Below are 21,379 nucleotides of genomic sequence, written 5' to 3' on the forward strand. Positions count from 1 at the left end.
GAGCTCGAGCTTCTGGACTCCAGCCTGTAAGAAATAAACATCTGTCGCGTAAGCCCCCAGCCTGTGGTGTTTGTGACGGAAGCCGGGCTTGACGCATCTGGGGCGCCACCCGTCCTTAACCCCAGCCCAGGGTGGGGTGCACGACTCAGGCCCAGGGCAATCGGCACAGACCCGACCACGGTGAGGGTCAAGGTGGGCACGTGGCCCAAGCCAGTCCAATCGGGGTGAATCTGGGGGGCTCTGTGCTGGGAATGCGGAACCACCTTTCTCCGCCGTATCTAAGCGGGAAACACAGCGCGCGTCCCCCAACGCAGAGGCGGAACACGACCAGGAGCCCCCGGCAGGCCCCAATCCCCCAGCCCCCCCATGGCCGCCCTTTGCTAAACAACGTCCCGGAGCCCTCCCACTGTCACCCCGGCCTCGGACATGACATTTGCCCTGGCCAACGGGTGTGAGTATCCACACCACCAGCCAAAGCTTGAAAACCACCTGCACCCGTGATGGCCCCCTGCCCGCACACGAGCGACCCCGGCCCCTGCCCCGCCTGCCGAAGGCATGCGACACCCTTGAGGGAGCTGCGTCCCTCCAGGTGACCTCTGGCCAGCCCGACAGGAGCAGAAGAACCGCTCAGCTCCCCGCTCACCCGCGGACAAGAACGAACGGCTGTGAACCGAAGTTACAGTTTGCCACCCGGCATGACAGCAACAGTCGAGGCCGGACGGGAGGCCCTCACCGATAAATTCCCATTTCTGCTGAGGCCGTGGTTACGAACCTGGTAGGTCCGTCATCTTGTCCCAGCCCGCAGCCCAGGGACCACGCACAAGGGGCAAAGCGCAGAACCCCGGACGTTCACTAGAAGGTTCACGAGAAGTCTGTTTAATGGCAAGTTTACAAAACACGACGACAGCACGCACAGACGGGCCTCAGCGTGACGCTTCCGGCACCAGAGGAGTCTCCCGGGCACCGTCAGGGGCCGCGGAGGCACGGGGCGCGAGGCCAGGCCGTCGGGGTGTCCGGCCTTTAGAGACGGGGCCACTCCGCTCCCCTGCCTCAACAGCACCGGCACCGAGCCCCCTGCGAGCCTCCTGGGTGCTGAAGACCATCTCGTAGTACTCGATCAGCAGCTCGGTGAACAGGTTCATGGGCACAAGGACACTCAGGGAGGATGCCCCCTGGGACGGCCAGATTAAATTCAGCCCAAAGACACACGCCAGGTTGGAGCTGTTCATCTTGTTAAAAATGCTCTCCCGGGACACCTGGAGGACACACATGAGACAAGGGACGTGACTGTGGGTTCAGTGCAACGGCCTTGCACGGCCACCTCCCGGCTCTGGGCCTCGGTGTCGCCACCTGTAAAAGGAAGCAGTCTTTTTTTTTTTAACTTTTTAATTTTTTTAACTGTATTTATTTGAGAGAGAGTGAGCGAGCAGGGGAGAGGCAGAGAGAGAGACAGAGAGAGAGGGAGGGAGAATCCCAAGCAGGTTCCACACCGTCAGCACAGAGCCCGACACGGGGCCCGAACCCACAAACCGTGAGATCACGCCCTGAGCCAAAACCAAGAGTCGGCCGCTCAACCCACTGAGTCCCCCGGGCGCCCCGAAAGCAGTCAGTCTTGATGCTCTGAGAGACCTCGGGCTCTGACCGTCTCTGAGCTCCTCCTGGATCTCCTCAGCACCCCCAGCCTTCTCTCCCACTCCAGAGGACTCGGGAGGCCCCCTCGGGGACAGGGGTCTCTAGCACAATGGGTGCAAGCGTGGCCTTTGGTGTCACCCAGCCAGACCACCTCTCTGATAGCCACACTCTGGCCAGCGAGTTGGACACAGTCAAGGCCAAAGAGCAGGCAGGGGTCATCGGAGGATCGGGGGCAGCAGGGGAGGGGGCGAACTTGCCTTACAGCAATTACAACCCCATGAAGTTAGGATGCATCACCCATTTTACAGATGAAGAAACTGGAGGCCCAGAAGGTGCAGGGGACTTTCCCGAAGTCACGTGGCCAGTCGGGGGCAGGGGGGCCACTTGGGCCCATCTGAAGGCCTGATCTCCCCCTCGCCTCCAGGGTCCTGGGGACCTCCGACAATCGGAAGCAGAGACAATGGCAGAACCTCGGGGGTCATGGGAGAGCAGAGAACAGGGGGTGGGGCATGACCCGGTGAACCCCTCCCCCTTGGATCTGGTGAGGACAGCGGCCCCCGAGCCCCTGCAGGAGCCCACCGGGGCCAATGCTACACAGCACCCAGCCCCATGGGAAGTTTCAACGTCAGTGCCGTGGAGGACGGGGAAATCAATCCACCTCCAGCAGATGAAAAACAAGTAGAAAGAAAATTAGGGCAATAACTTAGTTTTTGGCCTCTGAGAAATAGTTTATTATTTTTTAAAAGCAATCCTGGGCGCCTGGGTGGCTCAGTCGGTTGAGCGTCTGACTTCGGCTCAGGTCGTGATCTCATGGCTCGTGGGGTTGAGCCCCGCATCAGGCTCTGTGCTGACAGCTCGGAGCCTGGAGCCTGCTTCGGATTCTGTGTCTCCCTCTCTCTCTGCCCCTCCCCTGCTCATGTTCTGCTCTCAAAAATCTATAAACGTTAAAAAAAAATTTTTTTAAAGCAATCTCTACACGCAACGTGGGGCGCCTGGGTGGCTCAGTCAGTTGAGCCTGTGACTCTTGATTGCGGCTGCCCCGCGTCAGGACAGCGTGGAGTCTGCTTGGGATTCTCTCTCCTTCTCTCTGCCCCTCCCCGCCTATGCTCTCTCTCAAAATAAGCAGACGTTAAAAAAATAGAAATAAAAAGAAGGTCCCATCTGTAACCGAGGGCGGCCAGGCATGTGACCGGTCAGCAGGGGCAGGTGCAGAAATGGAGCTGCTCCCTGGTCAGGCCTTGAAGTCTTCTGGGCCAGGGAGCGGCGTTCCAAGGCTGGGGGAGACCCCAGACCCCGGGCTGTGTGGGCACCAGGTGCAGGAAGGGCCGCCTGGGCCAGGCACGGAATTGGGGCCTCCCCGCCCCGGGCCCTGCTTAGCCCCCTCACCTCATGCAGGAAGCCCATGAGGTAGCGGAGGACGGCGTAGTTGTGTTCTGGAAGGCTCTGCAGGATCTGGTGGCAGCGGGTCACCCGCAGGCTGCTCTCCACACCTGCAGGGGCACAGGGGTCCCTCCTGAGTCCTGCCCGAGGGGCCGGCATGGGCCTAGGGAGGAGGTCAGCTCTGAGGACGCACTGTCCCGAGGTCGGGCCTGGAGCCCTCACTTACTCCCAGGCCGGGTGGCTGTTCGCAGCAAAGCCCTCCCTTCCATGAGCTCTGTTCCCGTCTTTACAGCCGTACTGCAACTCTTACCTCCCAGAAAGTCCGTAAAGCCAAATCACTCACTTTGTAAGTGAGAATGGCCTAGACCAGCGGTCAGCAAACTACAGCCTTCGGACAGAAAGGCCAATTTTTGTCAATAAAACTATTGATACAGGGGCGCCTGGGTGGCTCAGTCGGCTGAGCGTCCGACTTCAGCTCAGGTCACGATCTCGCGGTTCGTGGGTTCGAGCCCCGCGTCGCGCTCTGTGCTGAGGGCTCGGAGCCTGGAACCTGCTGTGGATTCTGTGCCTCCCTCTCTCTCTGCCCCTCCCCTGCTCACACTCTCTCTCTCTCAAAAATAAATAAAGACGAAAAAAATAAATCAACCATTGGTACAGAGCCACGCCCACCCACTCACACATCACGTGTGGCTACTTCTGCACAACAGCAGAGCCCAGTAGGGGCAACACAGACAGACCCACAAAGCCTCAAATACCTACTACCTGGCCCTTTACGGGAAAGGTTGGTCAGCCCCTCTCCAGACCAACTTAGCCTGTTCGTGATGCCCTGCAGCTCAGGTCCCCACACCCACCAAGAGCCTGGGGGAGGCTGTCCCAGACTCAGACCCCCGTTTCCTCATAACCATGTCCTCCGCTGAACTCCAGACCTGAAGCCAGGGCGCACCCACAACTATTCACCGTGCTCCCCACGTCCCGATCCCCCGACGCTAACCTCTTCCGGCTAAGCCTTGGGCGGGGCTACCGTGAACGCCTGTGTGCTTTCCAAACACAGCCCCTGCTCAAAAGACACAAACGTCCCTACCGTCAACGTTCTCGTTGGCCTCTTAAGAAAAGCCTCTCTTTCGTGAACTCAAGCTGTTGTGGGTAACGGGAATGGACAGGGAGTTCCCGCGAAATGATCTTCAAGAAACCAACGAGCTTGGGGGCCGCCACCTCATTGCCTGGGTCTCAGCTTCCCGGCCCCAACCTCCTCTTTGTAAGATTTATGGTCCCAGAGCACATCCTTGCACAAGGTCTGCCACCCGCTCTCCCTACGGTCTCTCAGGGAAAGAGCGCTCACCGGCAAGCAAGGGGGAGCAGGCTGTCACAAAGCACTGCATTTTATGCACCTTTAATCCTCAAAACAGCCCCCACTTTTATGCACCTAAGGGAAGTGAGCTCAGAGAGGTTAAGTGACTTGTCCCCAGTCACACAGCTGCTGCATGGCGAAGCCCAGACTTGGATCCAGACCCGCACGGCTCTAAGCCAGTGCTCTTAACCTCCTGGCTGCACACCGGGAGGTGGTCGTGGCTGCAATTCCCTTGTGGGCTGGACACTTCCCGAGTGTCCCTGCATTTCCCGAGTACACGCAGAAGCCCCTGCTTTTGCCCGACTTCACGGAGAAACCCATCCCACCTGAGAATGGGCTGCCAGAAAAAAGAGAGGACATTCCGTTAAATTTGCATTTCAGCTAAAGAGCAAATATTACTTACGCTAAAAAAAAAAAAAAAAAAAAAAACAGACATTCACCCTTTATCAGAAATTCAAATTGAGGTGGGTGGGCATCCTCTGTTTTCTGTTGCTAGATGTGGTGACCCTCCACCTGTCACCGTGCGGCCAGGCCGAGGGAGACCACGGTCCACAAAGCAGGGTCTCAGTTCTCATCTCAGGGCAGCATCTCGGTTCTCAACGACCGGAATGTTGGGACTTCCTGAGTCTTCAAATTAGCGGAAACAGCTCCAAACGTTCACCCGTGAAATTATAAAGCTGGTGCAACACGACCATTGAAAGAATGAGTGACTGCACACGAGGAGGGAGAGAGGAGATGTGATGCTAACACACGAAAGCCAGGCTCCAGGACCGTGCATAGGAGCGGCGCTCCTGGCGTGAGGGGCAGGTGCCCACGGAGCCCCCGCCGGGGTACGTGCCCGCGTTGGAGCGCGGGGGGGGCAGGGACTCCCGTGTCACTGCTGTGGACTTTGGGGCTTTTGTTTGTTTCCTACGCTATGTGCTGGTGTTATTTCCATCAAAATAGAATTTATTATTTTTTTTTAATTTTTACATTTTAAAGTTTATTTATTTTTTATTTAACAAAATTTTTTTCTAACATTTATTTATTTTTGAGACAGAGAAGAGACAGTGTGTGAGCAGGGGAGGGGCAGAGAGAGAGAGGGAGACACAGAATCCGAAGCAGGCTCCAGGCTCCGAGCCGTCAGCACAGAGCCCGACGCGGGGCTCGAACTCACGAACTGCGAGATCATGACCTGAGCCGAAGTCGGACGCTCAACCGACTGAGCCCCCCAGGCACCCCTAAAGTTTATTTACTTATTTTGAAGGGGCTGGGGAGAGAATCCCAAGCATCTCTGTGCTGGCAGCACAGAGCCCGATGCAGGGCTTGAACTCACGAACCGTGAGATCATGACCTGAGCCAAAATCAAGAGTCAAGACGCTTAACTGAGCCACCCAGGAGCCCTCTCATAATATAATTTTTTAAAAATTCTCAGCAGCTGCCCCAGCCCAGCCCCACTCCCTGGTGCGCAGGATGAGCTTTGCCCCTAAGACATTTGTGCTTTCCATGGCCACATCTCTACCCATGGGTCATGCCTCAACCCCGCTGAGCTAGGCATTCCATGGCACAAAACCCAGACCATCAGCATCTCCCAGGATCCAGTTAGAAATGCAGATTCTTGGGCCACTGCCCACACCTATGGAGTCTCCGGGGTGGGGCCCAGTGACCCATGTTTTAATGCACCCTCTGGGGGTTCTGGTGCCTGGGGACGTCTGGGAACCTCAGACACCCTGACAAGCCTTCACCTCCTGCCCAGCAGGCCTTTTCCTGCTTTCCTTCCAGTAAGTGCCAGACCCCCTGCAGCCACATCACCCTGCCACACCCGGTTCAATGACACGCCTGTCCCTGCGGCCAGCCTGAGCGCTCCTGGCGAGCAGGGCCTACGTGCTCACTCCCCTCCCGTCCGCAACTACCCTGCACGGGCCGTGGCAAGCAGGTGCCAGAGTCAAAGAGGAACGTGCGTGTTCGGTAATAACCGCTGCACGAGGGACGGCCCGACACGGCCGAATGGCTGAGGTGACTGGCGTTTTAGAGGGAGAATGAGGGCACAGGGAGGGCTGCAGGGGTTGGGGGGGGCCCTGAGCAGAGTCAGGGAGGGGGTAGTTATCCGGGTGTGTTCACGGGAGAAACACGCTGCTCGTGTCCTGGGACGGGGTCAGCGGTGCAGGCTGGGTTAGGCCCCCACCGTCACGGGACACTGGGGTCTCCTTGAACGTCTACATCTCAGAGCCGGCTCTGGGGTCCCTGACACAGTTCTGGGTGTAGAAGATTCACATCCCAAAGGGCAGAGGAGGGATTTCTAACTGCAAGCTTTCTACGGTAACCGCTCGAAGAGGGGGTTCGGGGCCTCTGCCCCCCACCAGCCTCCACCCCCCTTCTAGACACAGAAGTTGGGGTGCTGGAGGTGGGGGGCTCCCCCAGAGCAGGGCAGGGAGGGCCTGGAGGCGGCCCTTGGACCGGGCCGTGCACCCCGAACCCAGAGACGCCCTCTGCCACACTGCCTGTCGCCCCAGCTGCACCCGACAACCCCTGCCCCCACCCATGGACGGTGGTGGCCCGGCCCGGCCACTGACACTTGTCCACGGGGCCGGACGGCAACAAGAAGAGGCCGGCAGCCCCTCCCCCCACGCCCCAGACTGGCCCTCGGTGGGCCCCCCCCGGGGCAGGTACCCACTGGTGATCCCGAGAATCTGCTCATAGGCCGTGAAGGTCAGCAGCGGCTGGGGAAGCTCTCGCAGGAAGGTCTTCAGGATCACGGCAGGGATGTGGACGTCCCCATAGTCGTCAAAGTTCACGGGCTTCCCTGGACACAGAATGTCGCAAGTCTGAGTCCTGACGGGGCCGCGGAGTCCCGCTTCACGATGGGCCCCGACGCAAACGGCTTTAGCACTCCCGAGGGGGAGACCTCTCGCCAGGCATGACCCTGTCACCTGCTGGACCTGGGGGGTGCTGCTACCGTGCCCCCCTCGGCCCTCTGGGGCACCTGGCCGAGTCTGGGGCGTGCCCCCAGTCCCCCCGCCGTGTGGGTCGGCCCCGCCTCGGATGCAGGTGCTCGGCACACGGGCCTGAGGACGGCCAGTCCACACGCACCCCGCGCCGGCCCTGTCACCGGACGGGCGAACCGTACGAGGAGGGTGGACGGGGGCGTGAGCAGAGCTAGCCACCTCAGCAGTGTCGCTGTAGGGCGCTCAGCTCCGACACGGCCTCCCGACCTGCGGGTGTCGCCACAGGCAGCCGAGAAAGCAGTGCCGGGCCCACTGGAGGGGCTGCCGAATGGAGACTCTGTGGAACATTTCGGACCACCTGTCACCTGCAATGATGGGAGAAGCCCTCGAGGCACAACGGCAGCGTGCGGCCACCTGCCGAGGGCCGGGGCTCCGGGCGCAGGCCTCGCCTGGGCAGCTGCCCGGCCCTGGGCTACGCTGGGGGTTGGGTGCGGGCGGGAGCCACGCTACCTTGGGCCTGGGGGCTCTGCGGCCGTGGAGGGCTGTGCAGGCCGGGCAGGCGGGAGGCTCAGGGTCAGGGGTCTCTGTGGGGACAGACTCACCTTGATTGTACAACCGCTGAATCTCGCGGATGGTGTGGACACTGGCCGATCTCCGGAACAGGCCCTCAGTGCGGAGTCCTAAGGAGAGAGAGCCTCCAGGCACCTCACAGGTCCTAGCACACTGGGTTTCTGGAATATTCCACGACTCCTCCTGCCCACGCGTCACCCTCCCGTGGCTGGCAGGGAATGCTCTCCAGCTTGGTTCATCCCCCCCCCCCCGACGCCCACCACCCGTGATCCCCACCTTTATTTATTCCTCAAACTTCCAAACTCCCAACCGCACCTGACTGCCTACTTCTGTGGCCCCCGGGAAGAGAGAACCGAGTCAGACAGACCTGGAGTCCAGCCCAACTCTGTCTCATCCCGCTGTGTGACCGCAGCGAAAGCACGTAGCCTCTCTGAGCTCAGCCACCCCGTCTACAGACTAAGGCCCTGAGCCCCTGCCTCTGAGGGCTGCAGAAAGAATCGACGAGGCTGGACATGGCACATGTTCAAGCACCCGGGTGGCCTCCATACACACTGCCTCCGCTTAGTCCCGCAGCTGCACCGACACAGGTGACCCGTCCAGTATGGCAGCCACTGGCCATACGTCATGATTTAAATTTACGTTTAATTAGCAAAAATTAAGTAAAATTAAAAATGCGGGGGCGCCTGGGTGGCGCAGTCGGTTGAGCGTCCGACTTCAGCCAGGTCACGATCTCGCGTGATCTCGCGTGATCTCGCGTGAGTTCGAGCCCCGCGTCGGGCTCTGGGCTGATGGCTTGGAGCCTGGAGCCTGTTTCCGATTCTGTGTCTCCCTCTCTCTCTGCCCCTCCCCCGTTCATGCTCTGTCTCTCTCTGTCCCAAAAATAAATAAAAAAGTTGAAAAAAAAATTTAAAAAAAAAAAAAATAAAAATGCGGTCACCCGACGTAGGAGACACCTAGAAAGTGCTCTACTGGGCTATTGCCACGAGCAGCTAGAAGCTACCGTTCCGGACGTGGCAAATACGGGGAGCACCGGGCTCCCTCCCCAGTCTCTTCTCCCTTCTGAAGCTGGGTCTATTCAACGAACATATCCAGGTCTGAGCAGCCTGTGCACGGACCTTGCTGGTCTTCACCGGGCAGCTTCCCACGGGGACTTCCCACGGGCCTGCACAGTCCGGCCTCTCCTGCCCCACTGCCCCTCGGCCCCCTCCCCCGGCCTCCAGTCTGCCCCGTGCTCCTTTGCTCCTCCCGGCCTTTGCGCACGCTGTCCCCTCTGCGTGGGTGGCTGGTCCCTCTTTTTTTTTTTTCCTGACAGATGGTAGAAAAATTTCTAAGGTGGCTCCCAAAGTCCCGGACCCCGTGGGGCACACTCATTCTGCCCGGCGTCCAAACGCTAATCTAGGCGCCACAGGGAAGGGACTCTGCAGGCAGGATTCAGGCCCAAGAAGCTGACCTTAAGATACGGAGATCATCTTCGGCGGGCCTGACCTAATCAGGCAAGACTTTTATTTATTTTTTTTTTTAATTTTTTTTTTCAACGTTTTTATTTATTTTTGGGACAGAGAGAGACAGAGCATGAATGGGGGAGGGGCAGAGAGAGAGGGAGACACAGAATCGGAAACAGGCTCCGGGCTCCGAGCCATCAGCCCAGAGCCCGACGCGGGGCTCAAACTCACGGACCGCGAGACCGTGACCTGGCTGAAGTCGGACGCTTAACCGACTGCGCCACCCAGGCGCCCCCAGGCAAGACTTTTAAAAGGGACCGGGTTCTTCCTGGCTACAGAGATTTGAAGCATGGAGGCCGGACTCGACAGGTGGGAAGGTCTCTGTTGGTGGAGGGGGCTGCACGGAAAGGAAAGCGTGCAGCCTCTAGGAAGAGAAAGAGGCCTCTGGCCGACAGCCACCAAGGACACACAGGCATCTCTGCAAAGAACTGAATTTGGCCAACAAACCGAATGACGGTGGAAGCGGATCGTTCCCCAGAGCCTCCAGAAAGGAGTGTGGCCTGGCGGGATACCTTGAGTTTCGCTTTGCGAGACCCTGAGCAGCCCGGCCCCCGTGTGCCTGGACTTCTGACCCGTGGACACAGCTTTACGGAGGAAATCGCAATGGAGTCTTCTCGGTTGCGACCGTGAGCCCCCAGAACGGCGGCTGGTGGGGGGCGGGGTGCCGTTACCATGGCAAGCCCAGCGCCTCAATCAGGGCTGGATGCGGGGAGTTGCCCAAAGGGTACATGTTTGATCGTGCATTCATTCAACAAATACAATACTGAGTTCCCACTTGGAGCTGGGTTTTTTATTTTTTCATAAATAAAGGACCTGATACGTTAAAAAGGGAGACACTCCCTCTCCCGGTTTCTGACACCTGATCTTACGCACTATCTTCTCTCTGCTCCCGAAACACGGAACAGAATGGGAGGTGCCGTGAAGGACTTCTCGCCAAAGTAGAGACCATTCTAAGCGACAATCAGATCCTCCGGCTAGAGAGGCGCCAGCTCATAGAACTTTCTAGCATTAGGACATGCAGTTCTGAGGGCGTGCCAGGTAAGAGGCCCCCAGGGCCCCCAGCAATGACGGCTCCCACGGCTCGTCGGACGCGCCCCCACCCCCCCCGCGGGGGGCCACCCCCCCCCGCCAGCAGCCTGTTTGCCCAGAGAACTACACTCCTGTCAGGGTCCACACTTTTCCCGTGGATCTGGGAACTCTGGCCTCGGGCAGGAGTCCTGGAGGAGCCACAAGGCGCACCCCCTCTAATCACCGAGTGCGCCCACCCCACTGGCGACAGCACCTGCAGACCAAGCTATCTATCATATCAAAGGGGTCTCTTCACGGAGAGCTTTACATGTATCATCTCATTTAGGCCCCAGAGCAACCCCGTGAATCAGGCACTGTCATGAACCCCATGGGGCAGGATGAGGAATCACAGGCCCCGAGAAGGTAAGTAACTGCCCAAGGTCACAGAGCAAGTACACAGTAGAGCCGGGTTGCAAACCCAGACATTCTGTGTGCCTGAGTCCATCCCTGGTCCATGCTGGTCACCCTTCCCGCACGAGGCCCAGCCCCTCCAAGTCCCCGGTCTGCACGGTGCCCGGGACACGAGATGGGCCTCCCAGAGGCCCTCACACCCCTGGCTGAAGCCAGCTGTCACTTACCTTTCTCTCTTAGATATGTCACTGTGAATCTCAGCACAGGGGGGATGAGTTCACCTTGATTTTTGTCCTTGAGGCTGAGGGAAAAGAAAGGAAAGCAGTTTTTAGCTGGAGGTGACAGGTCCTCTCCACATCTCTGTGTAAACACAGGACCGAGGAGCCACACAGGGACAGACGCAGACTCGGTGCTCAGAGAGTAGGTGTTCTGGTGGCCAAAAGAGAGACAGAAGTAATACACTAGGGCAGCAGCTGAGGGCTCCACCATGATACAGGGGAGACCTGGGGAACAGGGATGGCTTCACGTGGGGCCACTTCTGAGCTAGGTTTTGAGGTATGAGTAGGAGCTTGTGGAGGACCAAAGCCGGGGGGCGGGGAGCATTCCAGACAGGGGGGAAATGCACAGAGGAGGACCAGAGGCACGAGCGGATTTGGCCGTGAGGGCAGATCCGGGCACCCTGGACCATATGCTGACCAATGAAACAACATGCCTGATGGAAACCTAACGTGCTGCCTCAGGCTGTTAAGACCCAGCTCTTACCGTGTTCATTTGGTAGAGAATTGATACACAAGGCAACTTTAAAACACAGCCACAAATACACCACCCCAGCCGGCAGAGAGGATGTGAAGTCACAGCCGCCCGCCGTGTGCATTCTATGGCCCCGCTGGGCTCCCGCGTGAAACGTTTTGTTTTTCTCTTTCTCACGTGTAGAACGCTCTTGCCCGGAAGGCAGCGTATTTGGGAGACGGTTGGATGGAGGGGAAAACGCTCTGTAGTCAGACGTAAGAAGAGGAAAACACACGGATGTGTGCTCACCCCACTCCTTCCCAGCACTGGAGGTCCGGCCAGTGCAATCAGGCAGAAAAAGGAAGTGAAAGGCACCCCAGATGAACAGGGAGAAATAAAAGTATCTCTATTTACAGACGACAGGGACTTGGATGTGGAAAATACTAAACAAAAAATCACAAAACATCCATAAGAATAGATGATTTTACTTAGGCAGTAGGATATAAGATCAGCTTACAAAAATCAATTGCATTTCTTTTTAAAAACACATTTTTTTAAATGTTTTATTTATTTTTCAGACAGAGAGAGAGAGACAGAACATGAGCAGGGGAGGGGCAGAGAGAGGGGGAGACACAGAATCCGGAGCAGGCTCCAGGTTCCGAGCGGTCAGCACGGAGCCCGACGCGGGGCTCGAACTCACGGACCGTGAGATCATGACCTGAGCTGAAGTCGGACGCTCAACCGACTGAGCCACCCAGGCGATGGGCCACTGATTTTTGACAAGGATGCCAAGGCAATTCAGTGGCGGAAAGAATGCGGTCTTTAACAAACGGTCCTTGTGTGCGTGGAGTCATCCGGGAAGGCTTCCTGGAGGAGGAGACTATGAAGGAGGACAAACGGCAGGCAAGCCTGGCAGCAGGAACGGGTTCACGTGGTCCGCACACCCTGTTGTTATGCCCCCCCAGGCCCTGGAGGTGGGGAGGGCATGGTTTCACCTCCAGTCACAGGGAGGGAAACTGGGGTTGCTTAAGTTAACCAGCCTGACTTCCCAAAGCTGGGACCTGCATCCCCCCTCTGCCCTGAGGAGGCCCTCCTTCTTTCCACTACCCCGTATCTGCCCAGATAGAGCCGTACTAAGTGCCCACGTGCCTTTTCTCTCTTCAGCGATGGCAAGGGCCAAAGATCCCTCGAGTCTCTGACGTCCCCCTTGATACGTTAACTTAATTAGCTTGTTCTAAGGTGACAGCTTTCTGTTGTGTGCTTCTGAACTTAACTCAGCAAATTAGCATTTGTGAATAGGATTTGGTGATGAATTTTAATGGCTTTCATTCATTCACAGTCCAAACAAATTACATATTTGGTACTCTATTTAATATGTTTATTGCCGTTTTATTGTAGTCGTTTGCAACGAAACGGCATAAAATATTAATTTAAAGAGGCAATCGCATGGATTATCTCTCAAAGTGGCACACACGACGTTTTCCAAAGGTTGTCCGGTGAGACTCAGCACTCTCTAAAGATACAAGGAACCGGGGCGCCTGGCGGGCTCAGTGGGCAGAGCATAGGACTCTTGATCTTGGGGCTGTGGGTTCGAACCCCACGTTGGGCGTTAAAAAAAAGACAAGGAACTGATTTTTACAGTTAAAACTGGCCCCAGAACACGAATGAACCAAGACCTTTATAAAGGCATTTCTAACACCTGTCTTCGATCTGGTAACGGACATCTCTGGAGTTCAAACTCTGTCAATGCACCCTGAAAGACACCTGCTCAAGACAGGGGTCCCAGGGTGACTCCCCCATACTGTGCTCAGAGACATGGCTGTAGAAATCCACGAGTTAGAGGTGTTTCGTCTTTCATTTTTAAAACTTTATTACACAGGGACGCCTGGGGCGCTCGGTCGGTTAAGGTCCGACTCTTGGTTTCCCCTCGGATCACGATCTCGAGGTTTGTGAGTTTGAGCCCCACATCGGGCCCCGCCAGCACGAAGCCAGCTTGGGATTCTCTCTCTCCCTCTCGCTCTCTGCCCCTACCCCGCTCACATGCTCTTTCTCCCTCTCTCAGAATAAATAAACTTGAAATAAATAAAGTTTTATTATTAGACAATAGGAGACAGAAGTGGTTTGGAACAACGAAATCGGCCATCTGAAAGGCATCACTAGAGTCGTCAGACTAAGGGACTGATGAGGAAGCAGCACGGATACACAGGCCAGGCCGAAGGCGGAGACACAGACAGCAGAAGCCTCAGGCCTGAAAATCCCAGAGCCTGGGCCCGCCCGGAGCCCCTTCTCTCCAGCGCCCCCAGAGGGGCCCGCCGTCACTGCATGGGCCAGTGCCGCCTTCCCAGGCAGGCCGCAGGGGTGCCGGGGCCACACCCACGGGCGGGAACAGGTCACTCCAGTACATATTGACAGCGTGTAAAGAAGAAAACTTTGGTAAATTTTTGTTCCAGATACATTCGGGAACACTTAGGTCAACATATGCTGCGTTCGCTAAGTGCTTACAAAATAGCTCTCCAGGGAGACCCCACCTGTGTGCGTGTCTGGGGAGGGGAGGCAGCGGTGAGACCCCAAAGGTCTAGAGCTGAGCTGTCCAGCGGGGCAGCGGGAGGGGGGCACATCAGTTGGGGCCGCCTGGGTGACACGGTCGGTTGAGCGTCTGACTCTTGGTTTCGGCTCAGGTCGTGATCTCAGGACTTGTGGGTGTGAGCCCTGCATCCGGCTCTGCACGGACAGTGTGGAGCCTGCTTGGGATTCTCTCTCTCTCTCTCTCTCTCTCTCTGCCCCTCCCCTGCTCATGCCCACACGTGCACACACTCTCTCCCTCAAAATAGACAAACATTAAAAAAACTTTTACATCAGTTAAAATTAAATAAAGTTAGAAATTCAGTGCCTCAACTGCACTAGCCACATTTCGAGTGCTCAACAGCCACAACCTGGCAGTGAGGACCATGTCTATCATCGCGGAAAGTTCTGGAAGACAGGGCCTTCCTTTAGCTGTGGTGACACACCCGAGGTGCCGACTCCCACCCCCTTATCAGCCCCGCCCTCAGCTCCTTCTCCCAGGCCCCCCCCCAGGTACCTCCTTCCCCCCCACACCTCTCCCTGCCCCACAGTCATTTCCTACACCTCCTATAAACTAATCGCTACAAACTCCGTAGTTCAAAACCACAGAAGCTTCCTATCCTGCACTTATGGGGGTGTCAGAAGGCTAAAACAGGTTAACACGGCTGTAGTTTTACAGAAGCTCTAAGGGACGATCTGTTCCTTGTCTTTCCCAGCTCCAAAGGGCGGCCTGCATCCCCCGGCTCGAGGTCCCATGTCACTCCAACCTCCGCTTCTGTCCTCAGGCCTCTTCTCTGACTCAGACAGACCCTTGTGATGACACCGGGGCTGCCTGGATGATCCGGGATCATTCCCTCCCCGTCCTACGATCCTTCCCCGACTCACATCTGCAGTTTCTTTCACCATGTAAGGTGACACCACCATGGGCTCAGGATCAGGACACTGATGTCCCCGGACGCCATCATGCTTCCCACCACATCCTACCCCCTTCACTCTAGGTCAAGAAGAAAGAGGGGGTCCCCAGCGTCTGTCTCCCCTGTGGCCCCGGAGCCCGTAAGAGGGAACAATGAAGGGTCCTTGTGCCCAGATGCCCCGGGAGGGACAAGTGATAGGTACGAGGCAGCACGTAGGCACCCCCCAGTGCTGCAGCCAGGACACCACCCCGAGAGTCTCCATTCTCATCCCTCCAAACCTCATCGAGCCCCACTGTGGATCTTAAAGGTCATCAGCTTTTTGCGTGGGAAAGCACACTACATGCCACCTTCCGACACGAAACGACCGCCTAGTGGGACCCAGCACACTGCTCTCCGGGCCCCACCCCCACCCTGCAGACCCTGGTCTTCCTACACGTGGTGTAGACCAGACCCGACCGCCCGGCGGGGCCGCGGGATAAAACGTCTCCTTTGTCCTTCCGTCATCCCAGGTACCCGAGTGTCTGGCCAACCGCCCGAAGCAGAGCACACGAGCACGGCCAAGGCACTTGTTGCCAAGCGGGGGAAATATCCGGAGAGGCTCCCGGGGCAGCCTGCTCGGGTGGGGTGGTGATGCAGGAGGGCCCTGGATACAGCCCAGAGCATCAAGGAAGGCTTCCCGGAGAAGGTGCCTCCGAAGGAGTCTCTGAAGAGAGGAAGCTGGCCCGGAACCCTTTTGGGAGGGGGCGTCAAAGACCTAAGCTCACGTCATCCACCTCGCTCACTCCAGAAATAAGCAAACAAGCTGAGGCGGGGAGTGAGTTCAGGGTCGCGTGGCTAAGAAGGGGTGAGATCAGCCAGGAAGGGTAGGACACGCTGTGACACGAACACTCCCTGCTCGGCGGCTTAGACCCGACAGGAGCGCGTTGCTCCCTCGTGCTCGGCGTGGGCGTCAGCGGGAGGCACGCAGCGGTCACTCGGGCCACGACACGAACTCGCTTAGTGGCTCCCAAACTCCCCTCCCGACGTGGCCTGCCCCATGGTGGCGCCGGCTCGCTGGCCAAAGCAAAGAACAAGACCACGCTGCACTCCGGGGTGGTGGCACGTGTCCTGCCGTGGCCTGGGAGCCGGGAGCCACTGCAGCCGGCGAGCAGCACCGAGCAGCGGCGACGAGAGCTCTGCTCGCCGCCGCCGGATCTTGGCGCGGCACGGCGGGAGCGCGCGCGGCACGCCGGGGACGCGCGCCGTGCACTCCCCGCTGCAGGGAAAGGGCGCCTTTCGCATTCTCCGCAGGGTAAGCTGGGCTGCGGAAGGCAAGGGCCTGGGCACCACCTCTCTGGGGCGTGGGAGTGTCCCACGGTCCCACCGAGGAAACGAGCAGGCCGCGGACCGGCTCACTTACTATTGCAGACTGACGCCAAACTGCTGGGTGGGCAGAGGGGGCCGCGGCGGCGGCGTCTTGGCGGGAGCGGGGACCTGGCCCCTGTGCAGGTTCCGGAGCTTCTCGTCGTATCTGCGGACACAGCAGAGGCGCAGCGCTCAGCTCGCGGGGGAGGAGCCTCGGGCCACGGGCCGGGTGCCCCGAGCCTCACGCTTCTGGGCCCACGTGCCGCACCACCACCTCACACGTGTGCAGCTGTGTGCGTGTGTGCATGCGCCCTCCACCCCACCCCCCGCCCCACAATCCCCTGCCGTCCTGGGCCTTCATCCCACCCCAGCACACATCCAACCTCGCCTGCCAACCCTTGGCCAACATTTCACCCACGTCTCTGCTGGACACACCCTTTCCCAGCCTTTCCTGTCCCCTGGAAACTCACCTCAGCAGTCACCTCCTCCTGGAAGCTCTCCCTGATAGTCCCCTCCCTAGTTGTTCTCACGGACTTGTGGTCCCCACCGCGTGGGAGCATTCCAAGGGCAAGGTCACTCCCTACACCGCTCTGTGTGCCCAACTTCCGGCACGTGACCTGGCGCCCAGAAGAGCTAACATCTCCCCTGCCCCTGCAAGGCTGCCCACCTCGATGCGGCTTGGCGAGGACCCTGCTCCCTCAGCGAGCCCCCGGAGTGGGGACTGCAAAGGGCAGAGGGTGCCTGGCAGGGACTTCGAGACCAGCCCCTATGCTGGCTGTGGGGCCAACCGGCCACATGCCTTCCTCTGCTCCCCTGACCCCACGGGAGAGACCACAGAGCCACATAAAATGAAGTGAGAGACGCACTAATAGGGTTTCAGCAGAAGCCACGGCGGGGGGGGGGGGGGCGGGGGGGTGAGGGGGGGCGGGGCTGGTTTCCAGAGCACCTGCCACTGCCTCGGGTCGCTTCATTCCACACACCTGAGAAATTCCCCTAATTCTCTGCTCAAAAGCAAAAATGGCAAATACCAAGGCAGCAAACTGCAGCTACGATCACGGCTTATTTTTTAAAATCAGTTTGCGACGCGGGGAGAGAATAACCTCCCGTCCCGCCAACGGCCTCCCGCAGCCTCGTTTCTCTGCGTCAGCAGCCGGCATCTTTGTTGACGCCGCAGACTTCTGGGCCGGATCCACTGGGCGCACGTTTGGAAATTAAGCCTTCCACGCTGGCGGGACTGGACGGAGGCCCGTGGAGCCACGGAGGTGTTCTCCCCGGCTGTCGGAAGAGGGTCTGACTCACCGCAGGACCTCGGGGGGGACGATCAGCTGGCCGTATTTGAGGTGTTCGCGCAGCTCACTCAAATAGTTGAAATAGATGATTTTTCTCCCAAACTTATGACTGGAAGGGCAGAAGCAAGAGAATAAAAACCGATTAGGTGGCACCAGAGAGGCCAGGGGCCCGGGGGGAGGGGCGGTGGCGGCAGCCGAGGAAGAACAATGCGGGCGTTTTCCGTATTAAGTGAACGTTAAGTGCTGACGCCAGAGAAAACCGGGCCATAACGAAAGCAGCGCACGTCTGCAGAGGTTTCGCTTTCATAAGATCTCGGATGCGCCAAACGCTCTTGAGAGTCTCATCTGCATGAAAATAAATAGTTGCCTCCAATGTGAAGCTGCCGTTGAGTGAATCTGCACAGATCCGGGAGATGCAGGGAGGGGCCCAGAGGGTCTGCGGTTCCCACTTGGCGGTGGCTTCCCTTTTGGGCACCCCTCCCTCTTCCAGGCTCCCGTCGGGGACAGGGACCAAGAGAGACACTGGTTTCTCTCCAGGACGGTGGCCCCCAAGAGGCCACACCGGAGCGAGCGTCATGGAGACAACCCCCCCCCAAATCCACCCACCCACCGCCCAGCGCCTCAGTCCTCCCTCGGAAACGGGTCCTCCCCCCGAGCGAGACCAGCCAGGCGAATGCCCACTGGCCAACACCTGGTGGGCACCGGCACCTGGCTGCCGTCAGTAACGCGCCCGTTTCCTGAGCTGCACGGAGGGCGCAGAACAGGATCCGGCGGGTGAGAAGCCACATGCCCGGCCCGGCCCTGCTCCTGGCAGGCTGCCACCACCTGTCCCCTGCCGCGGCTCTACTGAAGTGCAGCCGGCTTCCACAAAAGTGCACGGATCTCACGTGCACAACGCGGGGAACGTGGACGCAGGCACACACCGCGATGCCATCACCACGATCGAGGGACCAAGCATATCCGTTGTCTACCAAGCTCTCCTGGGCATCCCTTTGCTCTGTGTGTGTGGTCAGAACACTCAGCAGATGTGCCCTCTTGACAAATCTTCAAGCGCGGGACACCGTGTTGGCCGCCGCAGGCTCCACGCTGGCCATCCAGAGCCCAGCAAACTTCTAGAACCTTTCTTTCCCTTCTCTAACTGAAGCTGAGGTGTTCTCCCGGAAGGCAGGCTGGAGCCCAGAGCCCACGGGAGGCCGAGCCGTGTGCGCTGGCTCCCCCTAGTGGATGAGTGGGAATCAGACCAAGTGCCCGGACCCCCAGCCACCTGCCCCTAAGGGCTGAGGGGGCCTGACCATCTCCCGTGAACCGCCTGTGGGTGGGGGGACAGAGAGCTTCCAAGCTGCAGGGAGGCCTCTGGTGCCAACCCACACTGCCTGTGCAGGAGCGCCCCCCACTTTCGCTCTGTTTCTGCCTGACCCCCTCTAGCATTTGCTGGTCCCCAGGCTGTGGAGGGCAGATGCTTCCTGCCTCTCATACCCGGAAAGACCCCGGGGCAGTCCAGGCAAGGGAATTCAATCACCAGGCCCCACCTCCAGAGGTCTGAGTCAGGAGCTACGTAGGGGCTGGACGCGGGGAAACTCCTGTTCATGGGCTCTGGAGAGCCTCTGGACTTGTCCTCCTCATTTTCAAATGAGGACTTCAAGGCTCAGAGAGGTCAAGCAGCTGCCCAAGGCCACACAGCCAGAGCCCAGTCCCGGCTCCGGGGTCTCCAACCCTCAGTCCTGAGGTTCTCTCCTGGCACCTGCTTATGTCCATGCCTGAAGCAGGATAAGGGGCAGAGCCACACAGGGAATCCCAGCTGAGCCATTACTCACGGTGTGACCTCAGGCAAGCTGCTTAATCTCTCTGAGCATTAACCTCCTCTCCTTTGGAAGAGGGAAAATACAGCTGATGTCATACGATTGTTTTGGGGTGCTATGCACGTACGGTGCGTAAGAAATTATAATTAAAGTAATCACAAAAGGATAATAAAAAGGTTTTTTTTTAAAAAAAATGAGTCGGGGGCGCCTGGGTGGCTCAGTCGGTTAGGCGACCGGCTTCAGCTCAGGCCATGATCTAATGGTTCGTGGGTTCGAGCCCCGCGTCGGGGTCTGTGCTAATGGCTCAGAGCCTGGAGCCTGCTTCGGATTCTGTGCCTCCCCCCGTCTCTGCCCCTCCCCTGCTCACGCTCTGTGTCTCTCTGTCTCTCAATAATACATAAACATTAAAAAAAATTTTTAAAAAAACGAGTCAGGAGGTAGGGGCTGGGCAAATGCTAGCAGCAAACATTGAGCACTGGCTATTGCCAGGCAGGCCCTGTTCTAAACACTCCGTCAATACATTGTTGCGACAGGATGAGTACAGCCGCAGTCTGTCTCCCCGGGAAATTAAGGCAGAGGGAGGCTGCATGTCTTGCGCAGAGGAACAGGTGATCAGAGGCGGGGCAAGTCCAGCTGAGCTCCAGAACCACCGCAGCCTCTGGGCTGCCGCACTACAGAGTGGGAGAGGGGTTTTCCCCCAAGAACTGGAGAGGTTTCTAGAACTCTCAGAGCTTTTCTAAGGTGAGTGACAGCACCCAGGAGCAGGAGAACATCTGAGCGGTCTTCTCGGGCACTAGGGTAACGGGCACTGGCTTTCTCACCACGTCAGCTAGGGACGGGCATGCTGGTCCTGGCTAAACAACGGAACAGAGGAACAAAAATCCCACCGTCCCAACAGGTGCGTGTGTGGCTGCGGCACAGCCAGCCAGGTGGGAACACTGACTGCGTGGGAATCCTCCTGAAACGAAAGAACTCTGGCCTCAGAAATCTCTCCCCACCTTAAACGGGAACAGACTCAAGGCTGCCCTTCCAGGCATGCTCCAAGTGGCACCTGCAGATCTGGGAACCGCAGCCGGCCCCAATGACAGGGCCACACGGGCCACGCTCTCTGGAACGAGCAACGGTCTGAGTTTTGGGAGTCCTTGTAGTGAATTATGAAACCCGAGGTGGTACTGGGGACCCCCAACGCAGATGCATGACGTAGGTGCTCAGGCCAGGGCGGGATTTAAAGTACCAGATACAGGGTCACCTGGGTGGCTCAGTTGATTAAGCGTCTGACTTCAGCTCAGGTCATGATCTCGCGGTTTGTGGGTTTGAGCCCCGCGTCGGGCTCTGTGCTGACAGCTTGGAGCCTGGAGAGTCTGCTTTGGATTCTGTGTCTCTCTCTCTCTCTCTCTGCCCCTCCCCTGCTCCTGTTCTGTTCTCTGTCTCTCAAAAAATAAATACACATTAAAAAAAAATAATAATAATAAAATGCCAGGTGCAAAGCTCGCAGGTGTCGTAAGCTGGCGTCCTATTGGTGACCGTCAGCCGTTGTGACCCGCCACAGCCGTGGGGCGGGCAGAGTGCCCCAGACACGGGTGCCCCAGGGACGAGACCGCCACGGTGCCACAGAGGGAGGGCCGTCCCCCGGCCCCACGGGATGCAGCCTCCTGCCCCGGTGAGGTCCTCGCCTAGAGCACCACGTACCTGATGAGGGGTTTGAAGATGGTCCACAGGACTTTGATGAAGTTGGTGGGGTGCACAACATAGAGCGCCTTCAAGTTCTTTTTGTACCTGAGGAGGGAAGCGTGGGAGGACTTCAGAGCGCTACACCCCGCACCCGAAGCTGAGCCCTGACCGTGAGCCTCAGAACCTTCGCTCTCTGAACAGAGCCACTTTAAGGACGTTGGCCCAAAAGCAGGAAGGGGAATCAGGACCTCCCGTCCACTGGCACCACCTGGCACGCACACGGCACTTCACCGTTT

General features: G+C 58.2%; 1 protein-coding gene across 5 annotated transcripts in view; it reads right to left on the reverse strand.

The window, feature by feature from the left end:
• Positions 1 to 860: 860 nt before the first annotated feature.
• The window catches only part of ARHGAP8 (Rho GTPase activating protein 8), a 57,681-nt gene continuing 37,162 nt past the window's right edge, over positions 861 to 21,379 (reverse strand). For all 5 annotated transcript variants that reach the window (XM_086712042.1, XM_086712041.1, XM_086712040.1 and 2 more), the window contains 8 exons: positions 21,102 to 21,188; positions 17,624 to 17,722; positions 16,380 to 16,490; positions 11,003 to 11,076; positions 7,887 to 7,964; positions 7,014 to 7,142; positions 3,019 to 3,122; positions 861 to 1,256 (listed from right to left, as the gene is read on the reverse strand). In XM_086712042.1, coding sequence (XP_086568168.1) covers positions 924 to 1,256; positions 3,019 to 3,122; positions 7,014 to 7,142; positions 7,887 to 7,964; positions 11,003 to 11,076; positions 16,380 to 16,490; positions 17,624 to 17,722; positions 21,102 to 21,188 — 1,015 coding nt within the window. In that variant the 3' untranslated portion in view covers positions 861 to 923. The remainder of the gene's footprint in view (positions 1,257 to 3,018; positions 3,123 to 7,013; positions 7,143 to 7,886; positions 7,965 to 11,002; positions 11,077 to 16,379; positions 16,491 to 17,623; positions 17,723 to 21,101; positions 21,189 to 21,379) is intronic.

This window comes from Puma concolor, chromosome B4 (assembly GCF_028749965.1).
Source record: "Puma concolor isolate L17-30 chromosome B4, mPumCon1.1.hap2, whole genome shotgun sequence".
Taxonomy (NCBI): Eukaryota; Metazoa; Chordata; class Mammalia; order Carnivora; family Felidae; genus Puma; species Puma concolor.